Source organism: Podarcis pityusensis (genome assembly GCF_964106645.2).
Source record: "Podarcis pityusensis genome assembly, chromosome: 11".
Classification (NCBI taxonomy): Eukaryota; Metazoa; Chordata; class Lepidosauria; order Squamata; family Lacertidae; genus Podarcis; species Podarcis pityusensis.
In genome coordinates this window covers 1,522,810-1,535,698 of record NC_138036.1, presented here as the reverse complement: position 1 = coordinate 1,535,698, position 12,889 = coordinate 1,522,810, and the positions used below count along the sequence as shown (strand labels likewise).

The following is a 12,889-nucleotide window of genomic DNA, read 5'->3' as shown; positions in this document are numbered from 1 at the left end:
GGACCTTTGTTGGCAAGGTGATGTCTCTGCTTTTTAAGATGCTGTCTAGGTTAGTGCTTTTTAAAAATACATAGGGAATGTATGCTGACCGAGGCCCCCCTTTGGAATCGGAGGCCTGGGCCAAGTGGCCCATATGGCCCCCCCCCCCCTCTGTCTGTGCCTGGGCATGCAATCCCCAATACATTTACCCAAGAGTAAGCCCTGTATAGCTGGATTTACATACACCAAAAAGGTTTGTTTCCTATCATCCAGAAAATACTGTATCTGTTTGTCTGTTTCTCTATGGTTTGGCTCTCATGCCAGTTACTGCTCCTCAAAACCTAGCTGGGTTGGGTGCCAAGTTTGCCAGCCTAGGAATGCCAATCAAGATGCTCTCAGGGGCTTGTCATGGCTTCCAGGTGGCACTTGGCAGCTTCCTAACCTGTGCCATCGGACGTTTGGGCACCCCCAGTTCTGCGCGGAGCCATGGCCGCAACATCTCACCCCCAAGAGGTGCTGGTCGCTGTGAATTCATCGGCAGCCACCCCCCCAATGACCCTCCCCTTCTCCCCCTTGCAGGTGGAGCTGTCGGACGGGACGACCCACATCATCACCGACGCCTACGCGGGCAAGGAGTACATCATCCAGGTGGCAGCCAAGGACAACGAGATTGGCACGTGGAGCGACTGGAGCGTGGCCGTGCATGCCACGCCCTGGACTGAGGAGCCCAAGCATCTCACCACGGAAGCCCAGGGAGCAGGTGAAGCCATGGAGATGCAGGACGAGGAGGGTTTTCCGTGGGGATGGGAAGAGGGAGTCATTTCTGGGGAGGAGGAGATCTCGCTCAGGAAGGGCTAGCGCCAGAGATGGAGTCAGATGATGCAGAGGCCCTTAGCAGTGACGTTGAGCCAGTGTGGTGTAGTGGTTGAGAGCGGTAGTCTCCTAATCTGGGGAACCGGGTTCGCATCTCCGCTCCTCCACATGCAGCTGCTGGGTGACCTTGGGCCAGTCACACTTCCTTGAAGTCTCTCAGCCCTACTCACCTCACAGAGTGTTTGTTGTGGGGGAGGAAGGGAAAGGAGAATGTTAGCCGCTTTGAGACTCCTTAAAGGGAGTGAAAGGCGGGATATCAAATCCAAACTCCTCCTCTTCTTCTTCTTCTTGTTCAAGGAAACCAGACACAACTCAGCAGCAGTAGGTCTTGCCCCTGTGGAGCAGTTGGTCCCCACTTTCCACCCTTCCTCAGGCTCCTCCTCTCCTAATAATAATAATAATAATAATTTATTACAGTGGTACCTCGGGTTACATACGCTTCAGCTTACAGACTCCGCTAACCCAGAAATAGTGCTTCAGGTTAAGAACTTTGCTTCAGGATGAGAACAGAAATCGGGCTCCGGTGGCAGCGCAGCAGCAGGAGGCCCCATTAGCTAAAGTGGTGCTTCAGATTAAGAACAGTTTCAGGTTAAGAACGGACCTCCGGAATGAATTAAGTACTTAACCCGAGGTACCACTGTATTTATACCCCGCCCATCTGGCTGTGCTTCCCCAGCCACTCTGGGTGGCTTCCAACAAAATATTAAAATACCGTAATGCACCAAACATTAAAAGCTTCCCTAAGCAGGGCTGCCTTCAGATGTCTTCTAAAAGTCTGGTAGTAGTTGTTCTCTTTGACATCTGGTGGGAGGGCGTTCCACAGGGTGGGTAGTAATAGTAATAGTAATTTATTATTTGTAGCCCGCCCATCTGGCTGGGTTTCCCCAGCCACTCTGGGCGGCTTCCAACAATTAAAAATACATTAAAATGTCACACTTTTAAAAAATTCTCTGAACAGGGTGCCACTACCGAGAAGGCCCTCTGCCTGGTTCCCTGTATCTTGGCTTCTCACAGTGAGGTAACAGCCAGAAGGCCCTCGGATCTGGACCTCAGTGTCTGGGCAGAACGATGGGGGTGGAGACGCTCCCAAATATTTCCCAAGCATCTCAAACTGCATCTGCTCACTTCTGGGATCTGGTTGTGCCCTTCTTATTATCCTGTGCATTCTTAGAGACCAGGGTGGGAAGGGAACTTGTTGCGGCCAGAGAGGGAGGCTCCTGGGATTATTCAGCAGCCTTTTGAAACACACACCCTTTCCACTTCATGCTGTGATTCCTGCATGTTCGGGGGTTGGACTAGATGACCCTCGGAACCCCTTCCAATTCTTCTGTACTTCTGTGTAGTCCGTTTTGTAGACCAGGTGGGAGATTCCGCATCAGAACGAAAGCGGTTGGAGGGTGGCAGTCAGGCGGGCCACATCCCCTTTCCTTCTGCGGGTGCTGATATTGTCTGCGCCTGAGGCCCACCAGAAATGGAGTCCTCGGCCAACAGGGAAACAGGTCCCAGATGTGGCCGACATCTGGGAGGTCCTGTAGCCAGCTTTGAAAGTGGAGGAACTTGCAATGCATGGCTCGCCGCAGCCAGCCCTGTAACACCCAGGATTCCTGAAGGCCACCACAGTTGCTCAGAGATAAGGAGTTTTACAAAACAGCCGCTTCTTTCCATGCTGGCATAAAGGGCAGTGCTGGCATAAAGGACTTTCGAACTTTTGCAAGAATCCACCCGTTTTGCTTTGGAAGGAAAGTGGTGGTGAGCCGGGTGCTTGCCTATGGGGTGCTTTGGGAGTGGGCTTCCTGCTCTGCCAGGGGGCTCAACGAGAGACCCTTCCCAGGGCTATGATTCTGTGTCCCTGAGGAGTTTCTGCCCTGCTGCCTTTGGAGTGGCTCTTCCGGGGTTAAGGTGCCCTTTTTGAAGGGCGAAGGCATGGAACCACGGAAGGGGAGAGGGCTCCTGCGCTCCAATCTTGCTTGCAGATGTTTCCCATTGGGACGTCTACATGGCCACTGTGGGGAGAGGATGCTGGACTGGGTGGGCCATTTGGCCTGATCCAGCAAGCTTTCTTTATGTTCTTAAAGGACCCCTGACCATTAGGTCCAGTCGTGGCCGACTCTGGGGTTGTGGCGCTCATCTCGCTTTACTGGCCGAGGGAGCCGGCGTTCAGCTTCCGGGTCATGTGGCCAGCATGACTAAGCCGCTTCTGGCGAACCAGAGCAGCGCACGGAAACGCCGTTTACCTTCCCGCCGGAGCGGTACCTATTTATCTACTTAGACATGCTTTCGAACTGCTAGGTTGGCAGGAGACCGAGCAACGGGAGCTCACCCCGTCGCGGGGATTCGAACCGCCGACCTTCTGATCGGCAAGTTCTAGGCTCTGTGGTTTAACCCACAGTGCCGCCCGTGTCCCAAACTCTTTATGTTCTTACATGAGGGTAAAAACAACTATGACTACATGAATGATGCCCCTGCCACCCCAAAGTGGTTTTTCCATTGGGGTGCCCATTTCTTCAGCTCTGTGCTGTGTCTCTTTAAGTGTTTCTGGCTGGTACACCGTTCATTAGGCTTGCAAAGTCCCCGTTTCTCTTGACAGCACCACCACACAATACAACTCTCCTCCTTCAAAAGAGGTTTTTGCTTCTACCAATACCCCCCAACAGTAACAGCTCTGCTGGCCAAGGAGATAGGCTTGCACAGAACTTCACAGGTTTATCAAAGGAGCTGAGGTCCTGCAATGACTTTATCCGTGTACAGAATTCCAGACCCCAAGACATAGCGATGGCCCTTGAAAAGGAGTCACACAAGTTCAGAGGAAGTTGCTTTGGGCTTATCCTCTTGTCCCGCTTTCCTCTAGAGAAAACTGCTCTTTAGCACTTAATCAGAGCAAACAGCCATCCAGGTTTTCTGTGGATTGCTGTTTGTTCTGATTCAGCACTAAAGAGCAGGCTTTTTCCTGGGAGAGGAGTGGGGCAAGGAGGAAACCACTTGGACCCATGCTTTATAGGCACAGAAGAAGAGGAAGTGTGGACAAGGCCTTTGGAAGAACTTTCCAAGGGTAAGATCTGTTAAAGAGCAGAACGGACTCCCTTGGAAGGTCTTGATCTCTCCCTCTCTGGAGATTTTTAAGCAGAGGTTCTCCAGTGTCTCCTGAGACAGTTGTTTGCCAACAAGGATGGCCAATGGTAAGGGATTATTCAGCTGAGAGTTGGACTAGATGACCCTTGGGGTCCTTTGCATGATCCTGCATGCAAATCCCATGCTCTGCCCACTGGGCTAAAGTCCCTCTCCCATCATGGAGGCAGAGAGGTCTTTTAACGGCTGTGAACCACGATAATACAATGGAACTTCCTTGTTCAGATGCAGTCTACCTCTAATGCCGGGGATGGAGGAAAGATCAGCCAGCCTCATGCTCTTCTTGCGACCTTCCCAGCGGCTCATGGTAGGATCAGAACACAGGATCAGATGGACCTGGGTCTGATCCTGCAAAGCTGCTCTTCCGCCTACCACTTGCCAGCTGGCTATGCTCTCCCCACCAGGAAAGGGCAGCGGGGTTTCAGGAAACATGGGAACCAGAACAGGCCGTGTGCTTCGCAAAATCTCTGGCAAAAGGCGCTGTCCAGTGTGGGTTTTTGTAGCAGCACACAACGGGAAGCCTGTTAGCGAGGAAAGCCGCAAAGTTAACAACTCTCTGTTTCTAGGAAAGAGCTGGGCTGGCTTCCAAGTGCATAATGTGATATCAGCCTCTGGCTTCCCAGAAGCAGCCGTGCAGAGTCCGGGCTGGTCCCCTCAGCTGGCACCGGCGCTCGTGGGGTTGGGAAATCGAGCAAAAAAAAATGCTGTCCACTACTAGGAAAGCACCGGGAGGCCTGCCAAAGACCCTCGGGGCGTCTGGTTGTGCGCACACACACACACAGGGGAATGTGCAAATTATCGTGCTGCCCGGCTGCACGACAGCCTTTGTAGAGACGGCACATTTTGGCACGCCAAGGGGGTCAGCTCTTAGGGGCTGCCATGCAGGTGAAATCACCGGCCCTGACAGATTCGGAGAATGTTGCAAACTGCATAAACCCGGACTGTGCAACATCACCCATGCTCCCCTCTTTGGTCCTGTTCAGGTGACCATTGGTGTGTTGGGGACAGGCTGGGGTCTCTCTGCGCCTGATATGTCTTTGGATGCCCCTTGGTCCAGAAATAGCCAAAGTCCAAGCCTGAACATTATTCCCACCTTTCCTTGGGTTTGCTTTTATGGTTATAGGAAGCGGGTAGCGCTGTGGTCTAAACCACCAAACCTCTTGGGCTTGCCGATCGGAAGGTCAGTGGTTCAAATCCCCGCGACGAGGTGAGCTCCCATTGCTCTGTCCCAGCTCCTGCCAACCTAGCAGTTTGAAAGCACGCCAGTGCAAGTAGATAAATAGGTACCGCTGCGGCAGGAAGGTAAATGGCATTTCTGTGCGCTCTAGTTTCCGTCACGGTGTCCCGTTGCGCCACAAGCGGTTTAGTCCTGCTGGCCACATAACTCGGAAAACTGTATGTGGACAAACACTGGCTCCCTCGCCCTGAAGTGAGATGAGCACCACAACCCCAAAGTCGCCTTTGACTGGACTTAACCGTCCAGGGGTCCTTTACCTTTTTACCTGTTTATGGTTAAGCAAGTGCAAGTCGCTTTCAAGAACTACACCGAATAGTCACATCAGTGCAAGACAGAGGATTTCAAGGCTGGAGATATTTTGCAAGTGTCACATTCTTTTTCATCTTTTTCTCTACCTGTTCATTGGTTTTGATTGCCTTACACTGTTATTTTGGGCCCCGTTTTGTTTCCTTAACGCTGGTGTGACGAAGCGTCCCCGTGATATCACCCCAGCCAGTTTTGGACCATGCAGCCAATGTTACAGTGTCACAGTGCAACATACCCAATTAGCTTAGGTTGTGTGATGATGGTCAGTACCATAAATGCATGCCTCCATGCCCTCCCCCCAAAAGGCAAAACAAGTAACTCTTTGTGACCATTTTGTGACCAAGAAAGATTGAACAAGGGACTCAGTGATGGTCAGTGTCCTGCAACTTGGACTTTAGTGTGAGCAGAGACTGCCCTCTGGTGGCCATGCGGCTTGGCATGCAAATAGGAAGGGCAGCAGGCATCTTGCAAGAGTTCATTGCAACTCTGAGGCCCATTGACGCCAATGGTATTAATTACTCTCCTAATGAATGTCGTTTAGGAATGTTCTCCAGTGGGTTGCACTTCCTCATCCGTCTCTTGGTGGTCCCTGTGTGGTGCTGTGAAAATAGCACCCAACATTATTATTCATGTTAATATTATTCATTTCATCCTTATCCTGCCATTCCAACATGGAGAGCAGGGCAGAGTACATTCTCTCCCCCCTCACAACAACCTTGCAGAGTAGGGCTGGGTGAGAGACAGCAGCGTTGGATTTCATGGCTGAGGGAGGAGACCTTACTTGGAAAATCAATACAACCCAGGTGGTTAAGAAAGCCCAACAGAGACTCCATCTCCTCAAAATATTGCGAAAGAACAATGTCAATCAACATTTGATGATCCTTCTACCGGTCAACAATAGAAAGTGCCCTTTCATAGTGCATCACGGTGTGGGACGCTGGTTTGACATCAACTGATAGGAAGTGCCAACCTAGCAGTTCAAAAGCATGTCAAAGTGCAAGTAGATAAATAGGTACCACTCCAGCAGGAAGGTAAACGGCGTTTCTGTGTGCTGCTCTGGTTCGCCAGAAGCGGCTTAGTCACGCTGGCCACATGACCCGGAAGCTGTACGCCGGCTCCCTCGGCCAGTAAAGCGAGATGAGCGCTGCAACCCCAGAGTCGGCCACGAATGGACCTAATGGTCAGGGGTCCCTTTACATTTACATTCTGCATGGACTAGTTGCATGGCAACATGTCAAATGGCTTGAGATACCTATGAGGTCCATAAATTACCATATAGCATCTATTCAACACAAAAAACAGCGACAATTTGTTGTTGACAAAGGGCAGCTGGACATATAAAGGGCCCCATTACCTTCAGGAGCTGAGGGCCTCATCCATCCCAAATCTGGCCCTGACTGTACATGACTCCATGGGGCAAGGGGGGGCCCTGGACGCCCGCTCTACCTGTGCCCCTGGCATTAATCCCTTTCCCTTACTTTCCCCCTCTCCTTCAGAGACGACGACCGCCAGCACCTCAGCCTTTGTGGTCCCCACCACCAGCAGCATCGGGAACTCGGAGGAGCAAGGCAGCAATGGAGCCATCACCCTGTCCTGGGTGGCTAGTCTGCTATTGGTGGCTTTCAGCATCCACTTTATTTAGTGAGTGTCTATTAGCACCCTCCTTGTGGGGCGAAGGGGGCAGGGGGAAAAGGGGAAAGAAAACAGGGGGGGTTATATGGAAGCTGGCATCTGTCTGTCTCGGGAGACGCTGGAGGGGTCTGCCTTTGGGGGTGAGGTCAAGCCGTGGGGAGGTTGTGGTTGTTGGGACCATGGACCGCTCTCCCTGTGGACTCTCCTTCCTTGGAGGTTTCTCAGCAGAAACTTCTTCCTGATGTTTGGCCCCGTGAGAACAGGATGCCGGACTAGACAGGCTCTCCATAGGATCTTTTTTTTGTTAGATTGTTTTTATTAATTTCCCAATAAAAGATATTCAATTAACATATCAAATCATAATCCAATAAAAATAAAAAAATAAAATAAAAAGGTCGAATTATCTTCCGAATTGCAATTATTAACGTATTTTTTGCTCTATAAGACGCACTTTTTCCCTCCTAAAAAGTAATGGGAAATGTGTGTGCATCTTATGGAGCGAATGCAGGCTGTGCAGCTATCCCAGAAGCCAGAACAGCAAGAGGGATTTCTGCGCAGCACTCCCTCTTGCTGTTCTAGCTTCTGGCTTAGCCCCTCAGTCCCTTCCCCCACCTCCCGGAAAAGCCCCCAAGAGCCGCGCGGGCTGCCCTTCTCCCTCCTTGGGGAAAAGCCTGCAAGCGCCGCACACACGCTCCATGCGGCTCTTTAAAGGGAGCGCTGAGCAGAGCCTGGGATGCAGACAGGTTCTGTTCAGTGCTCCCTTTAAAGAATATTTTTTTTCTTGCTTTCCCCCTCTGAAAACTAGGTGTGTCTTATGGGGCAAAAAATACGGTAATTTTATGGCTTCCCATAGTCTGCACCTTGAAGCATGCCCAAATCTCAGTCCTGCCTCTCATCAGTTTTTCCATATTTCCACATCTCGATTTTAACTCTCCAAGGCTCTCCATAGGATCTTGTGGCAGCCAATTTCCTCCTCTTTGCATTTGTCCAGTCCCTTTCTAAAACCATCCAGGTCTCTCACCATCGCTGCCCCCAGTGGCTGTGAGTTCCAGGGTTTAACAAGAGGCGGTGACGACAGCCACCAATTTGAATGGCTGCCTCAGAGGTTGGCCATTGTGGGAACAGGATGCTGGATGAGGGGGGCCACTTCTTGAATTCACTTTCCCTTTCCCTCCCCCTTACTGTAGACTCGGCCTCGGAGCCCCGCTGAGGAGGTCCCCGACTCACCGGAACGTCTGTCTTTGCTTCTGTTTTGCACATGGTCTGAAGGACGTGTTCCGTTTCTCTTCATCGCTGCACTCCCCGGAAGGCCGAGGCCCCCCCCCAAAAAAGGTCCAAGGGGGCCCAGGCTCTCCGCCTGCCCGCCCACCCACATGCCACCCAACCAACTACAAACTTTCCCGGAACTTTGCAAAGCCGCCTGACTAAACCTTCAAAAGGACAGAGGAGCTCTCCTCGCACGCGAAAGAGACAGGCGGGAATGTGGGGTGGGATCGGGGGGCGTCTGAGCGGGGGGAGGAGAAAGGCAGGCCTGAAGTGGGGAGGGAGGGAGGGAGGGAGCAGCAGCCTGGAGCACCAGCCACCCCCCGGCCCTGGGTTCAGATCATACAGCTAAACCACCACGCCAAAGACCCTCTGCTGGGCATGCTTCGAACCCGCAGCCCGGTTCCTGGACACAGGAGCGCGACAGACGGACGGACGGACAGGGCGGCTCCGGGAGGGGAGGCCACGAACCTGATGCCCAGGGGACTGCCCCACAAGGCCGGCGTTCCTCTTCCTCCCCTTCCTCCTCTTGGCAGCTGTGAGAGAACGAACCTTTGAGCCCTCGGCCGGGCAGAGAGAGTCAAATGTGCCCGGGGAGGCATCGCGGCTCTGCCCCACACATCACGGTGGGGGGCGGAATAAAGCAAGCACCCCCACCGGGAGCCACGAGACGGGTGCGTCAAGGCGGCTGGCGGGTCTTTGTTTTTTAAAAGAAGCCGTTCGTAACTGTCCCACCGAAGGAGACGTCGGGAGGGGGTCCCATCTTGGAAAACACACGCTCACCCCTTCCCTCCTGCCCCATTTGTAGCTGTGTGTCCCCTTCCGTTTATACAGAGAAACTCCTTAGGTTTGTGTATTGGTCTTATTATTGGGGAGTGGGATGTATACCCAATGGAACTGTAGCTAAACTAAGATGTCCTCTTGGCCCCCCACCCACCCAAAACTGCCCTGTTCCCTCTCTTCGCCCCTTCCCCAAGTCCTGTTTTGTAAGAATCCGGCTTCCCCAAATTCCCTTCCTCTCCCTCCCTCCCCTCCTTTCAAAGTGCAGTATTGAACACCCTACGCCCTATTATTCCAAAACGATAATATGCTGTATTTGAACTTTTTATAGATGTGTATATATAAAAAAAACTTTTAAAATCACACACACTTCACTGAAGGAAAAACAAAAAAACAAAACACCCGCGCTCACACAAGAGAGAGATTGTTCATTAAATGTGACCATTTCATTATGGCTTTTTTGTGAATGTGGTAAATGGTTTGGTTTGGAGCCTTGGAGCCAGGAGCCTTGAAACGAGGAAGAAGAAGGAGGACCTGCCGTCTCATAAACGAAGGTGCCAAGGCAATAAGGGGGGGCACATGGGACAGGACACACACATAAGGGGCAAACTTCGTCCCACCACTAGGAAGAACTTTCTGGTGGTAAGAGCCCATTGACGGTGGAGCAGACTCCCGAAGAAGGTGGTGGTCTTGTCTTCCTTGGAGGTTTTTAAGTAGAGGTTGGATGGCTGCCTTCCAGGTGTTGTGATTCCAGGCGTTGGAGGGGGTTGGCCTAGATGACCCTCAGGGTCCCTTCCAGCTCTGCAGCTCAAATATTCAATCATCATCATCAAACCTTTATTGGCATCACTTACAAACATTCAGAATAAATAGGCCAGTGCAATCTCGTCATGATAATAATAATAATAATAATAATAATAATAATAATAACAATAACAACAACAACAACAATACAGTGGTACCTCAAGTTACAGACGCTTCAGGTTACAGACGCCACTAACCCAGAAATAGTACCTCAGGTTAAGAACTTTGCTTCAGGATGAGAACAGAAATCGTGCTCCAGCGGCGCGGGAGGCCCCATTAGCTAAAGTGGTACCTCAGGTTAAGAACAGTTTCAGGTTAAGAACAGACCTCCAGAACAAATTAAGATCTTAACCTGAGGTACCACTGTAATAATAATAATATATTTCTACCCTGCCCATCTGGCTGGGTTTTCCCGGCCACTCTGGGTGGCTCCCAATAGAATATTAAAAACACAATAAAACAATCAAACATCAAACAGTAAAAGCTTCCCTAAACGGCTGCCCTCAGATGTCTTCTAAAAGGCTGGTAGTTGTTGTTCTATATGACATCTGGTGGGAGGGCGTTCCACAGGGCAGGTGCCACTACCGAGAAGGCCCTCTGCCTGGTTCCCTGTAACTTGACTTCTCACTGCGAGGGAACCACCAGAAGGCCCTCGGCGCTGGACCTCAGTTTCCGGGCTGAACAATGGGGTTGGAGACGCTCCTTCAGGTATACAGGACTGAGGCCGTTTAGAGCTTTGAAGGTCAGCACCAACACTTTGAATTGTGCTCAGAAACGTATTGGGAGCCAATGTAGGTCTTTCAAGACCAGTGTTATGTGGTCTTGGCAGCCACTCCCAGTGGCCTGTCTAGCTGCCACATTCTGGATTAGTTGCAGTTTCCAGATCACCTTCAAAGGTAGCCCCACGTAGAGCGCATTGCAGTAGTGCAAGCAGGAGATAACCAGAGCATGCACCACTCTGACAAGACAGTCTGTGGGCAGGTAGGGTCTCATCCTGCGTACCAGATGGAGCTGGGAGACAGCTGCCCTGGACACAGAATGGACCTGTGCCTCCATGGACAGCTGTGGATCTAGGAGCAACATACCAAATTTCCTCACTTTTTCCTCTTGAGGGTTGGTTATTGGGGGCTCTTTTGCAAAGCCATCATGGAGGAAGTGTGACCAGCATCCCAATCTCTCTTCTGGTTTATCAGGAAGTGATTGATAACGGGGACAGGGAAATGAGTGTTTCCAGAGCTGGGTGACAAGGCACCGTTTGCACTGGCCCCGAGAGCAACGTAGGGGGTCCTTTGGGGGTGGGGGTCTGGCCAGCGCCGGCTTCAGTGATCCTCTTCCTTCAGCTGAGCAGGGAAAATGACTCTTTCCCCATCCAGATCCCCATTAACAAGTCCCACCCCTCCTGGAACGAGGTCCAGGAAACGAGGATTAGGAATTAATTAGGGGCCCCGGTGCAGCTTTTATTGCACTGCTAAAAGTTTTTAGGGCTCATTGGAGGGATGTGAGAGCCCACAGTGGGGTTGATGGGAAGTTTGCCCCTTGGCATATTGAACTTCCATGCTCCGAGCTCCTTGATGCGCGCGCACTGCTGAGATCAGGGGAGGAACGGGGAGCGGAGGAGAAATATGGCTGTGGGGTGGGAGACGTTCAACAACGGGACCAGATGTGGATCTCAGAATACGGCTCCTATCCCTTTTGGCTCAAACGGTCTTCACAGACAGGTCAGGTGGTGAGGAGTCACATGAGTGCATGCAAGTTTCAGCTGCAAGGACCGAGTCCAGAGCAGTCGGAGTCTGAGCTCTGGAGAGACATCGGTAGCAAAGTCTCACTGCCTGAAGGTTGTTCATTAGTGGGTTTTCAGAACCAATTTTGAAAACCCAGGACCCATCCGAAATGCAAGGCTAGTACAGTCATACCTCATGTAACGTCCACTTCATGTTACGCTCTTTCAGGTTACGTCCTGTGGCAACCCGGAAGTACCAGAAGGGGTTACTTCTGGGTTTCGCTGCTCGCGCATGTGCAGAAGCACAAAATGACATCACACGCATGCACAGAAGCGGCGAATTCTGCTGGGAGCCGCCGGGAAAACTCAGCCAGATGGGTGTGGTATAAATAATAAATATTATTATTATTATTATTATTATTATTATTATTATTATTATTATAGAAGATAAGACTTAGGGCTCATTCAGACTCTCTCCTCTCCTGGCATTTTCCCAGAAAAGCCTGCATTTTCCCACTGAATCAGCAAATATCAAACTGCTTTTCTGCGGATTGCCATTTGCTCCAGTTTAGTGGTAAAACACCCATTTGGACACAGAACTTTAAAACGCAGATCTGTGCTGGAAAGCACAGTGGAAAAGGAAGTCTGGATGAGCCCGAAGTCTTCTCTTTTCCAGGTGAAACATCCCCAACTCCCTCAAACGTCAGAGAGAAGATGGAGCCAGCTTGCTTTCTGCTGCCAACGTTTAGCAGCCGTATAACATGGGAATATAGCTTGTTAGATTTTCTTACCTCATTTGGTTGCATGCAACACTCCACTCTTTCTAGCCTTCTTGCAATGAGTTTAAAATCCTTTACTTACAGAATGCTCCAAAGGTCAGATTCATGCATTTATCCAGGCAGCAGCAAGGAGAACACAAGCAGAATACTCTGGGGTAGAAAACACAGAATATGTGCTGTAAGCTGGGAGCAAAACTTAGACACGTCTTCCTTGGTCAGTTACATGGAGAGCGAGCAGGAAGACAAGGCTTCACCTCCACCCTCATTTGGAGAGGAGGGGGCGTGGCCTAACTGAGTCTAGGAAACACATCTCTATTGTCTTAACCCTAGTTGTATTTGACTGCAGGCTCCCACAAAGAGACATTCACCGGCGAAGAGATAACCTTGGAA

At 51.1% G+C, this 12,889-nt stretch overlaps 1 protein-coding gene and 1 long non-coding RNA gene across 4 annotated transcripts in view; one reads left to right on the top strand and one right to left on the bottom strand.

The window, feature by feature from the left end:
• Positions 1-9,650, top strand: part of CNTFR (ciliary neurotrophic factor receptor) — a gene marked incomplete at its 3' end in the record, with an annotated part of 431,249 nt that extends 421,599 nt beyond the window's left edge. For 2 of the 3 annotated variants that reach the window (XM_080973618.1, XM_080973619.1), the window contains 3 exons: positions 559-739; positions 7,018-7,162; positions 8,341-9,650. In XM_080973618.1, the coding sequence (XP_080829744.1) occupies positions 559-739; positions 7,018-7,162; position 8,341 (327 nt within the window). Of the gene's footprint in view, positions 1-558; positions 740-7,017; positions 7,164-8,340 lie in introns of those variants that run through there. The other variant, XM_080973620.1, reaches the window with a different exon arrangement.
• LOC308458838 overlaps positions 1-12,889 on the bottom strand; it is a 249,791-nt gene that overhangs the window by 206,547 nt on the left and 30,355 nt on the right. The window lies entirely within an intron of this gene.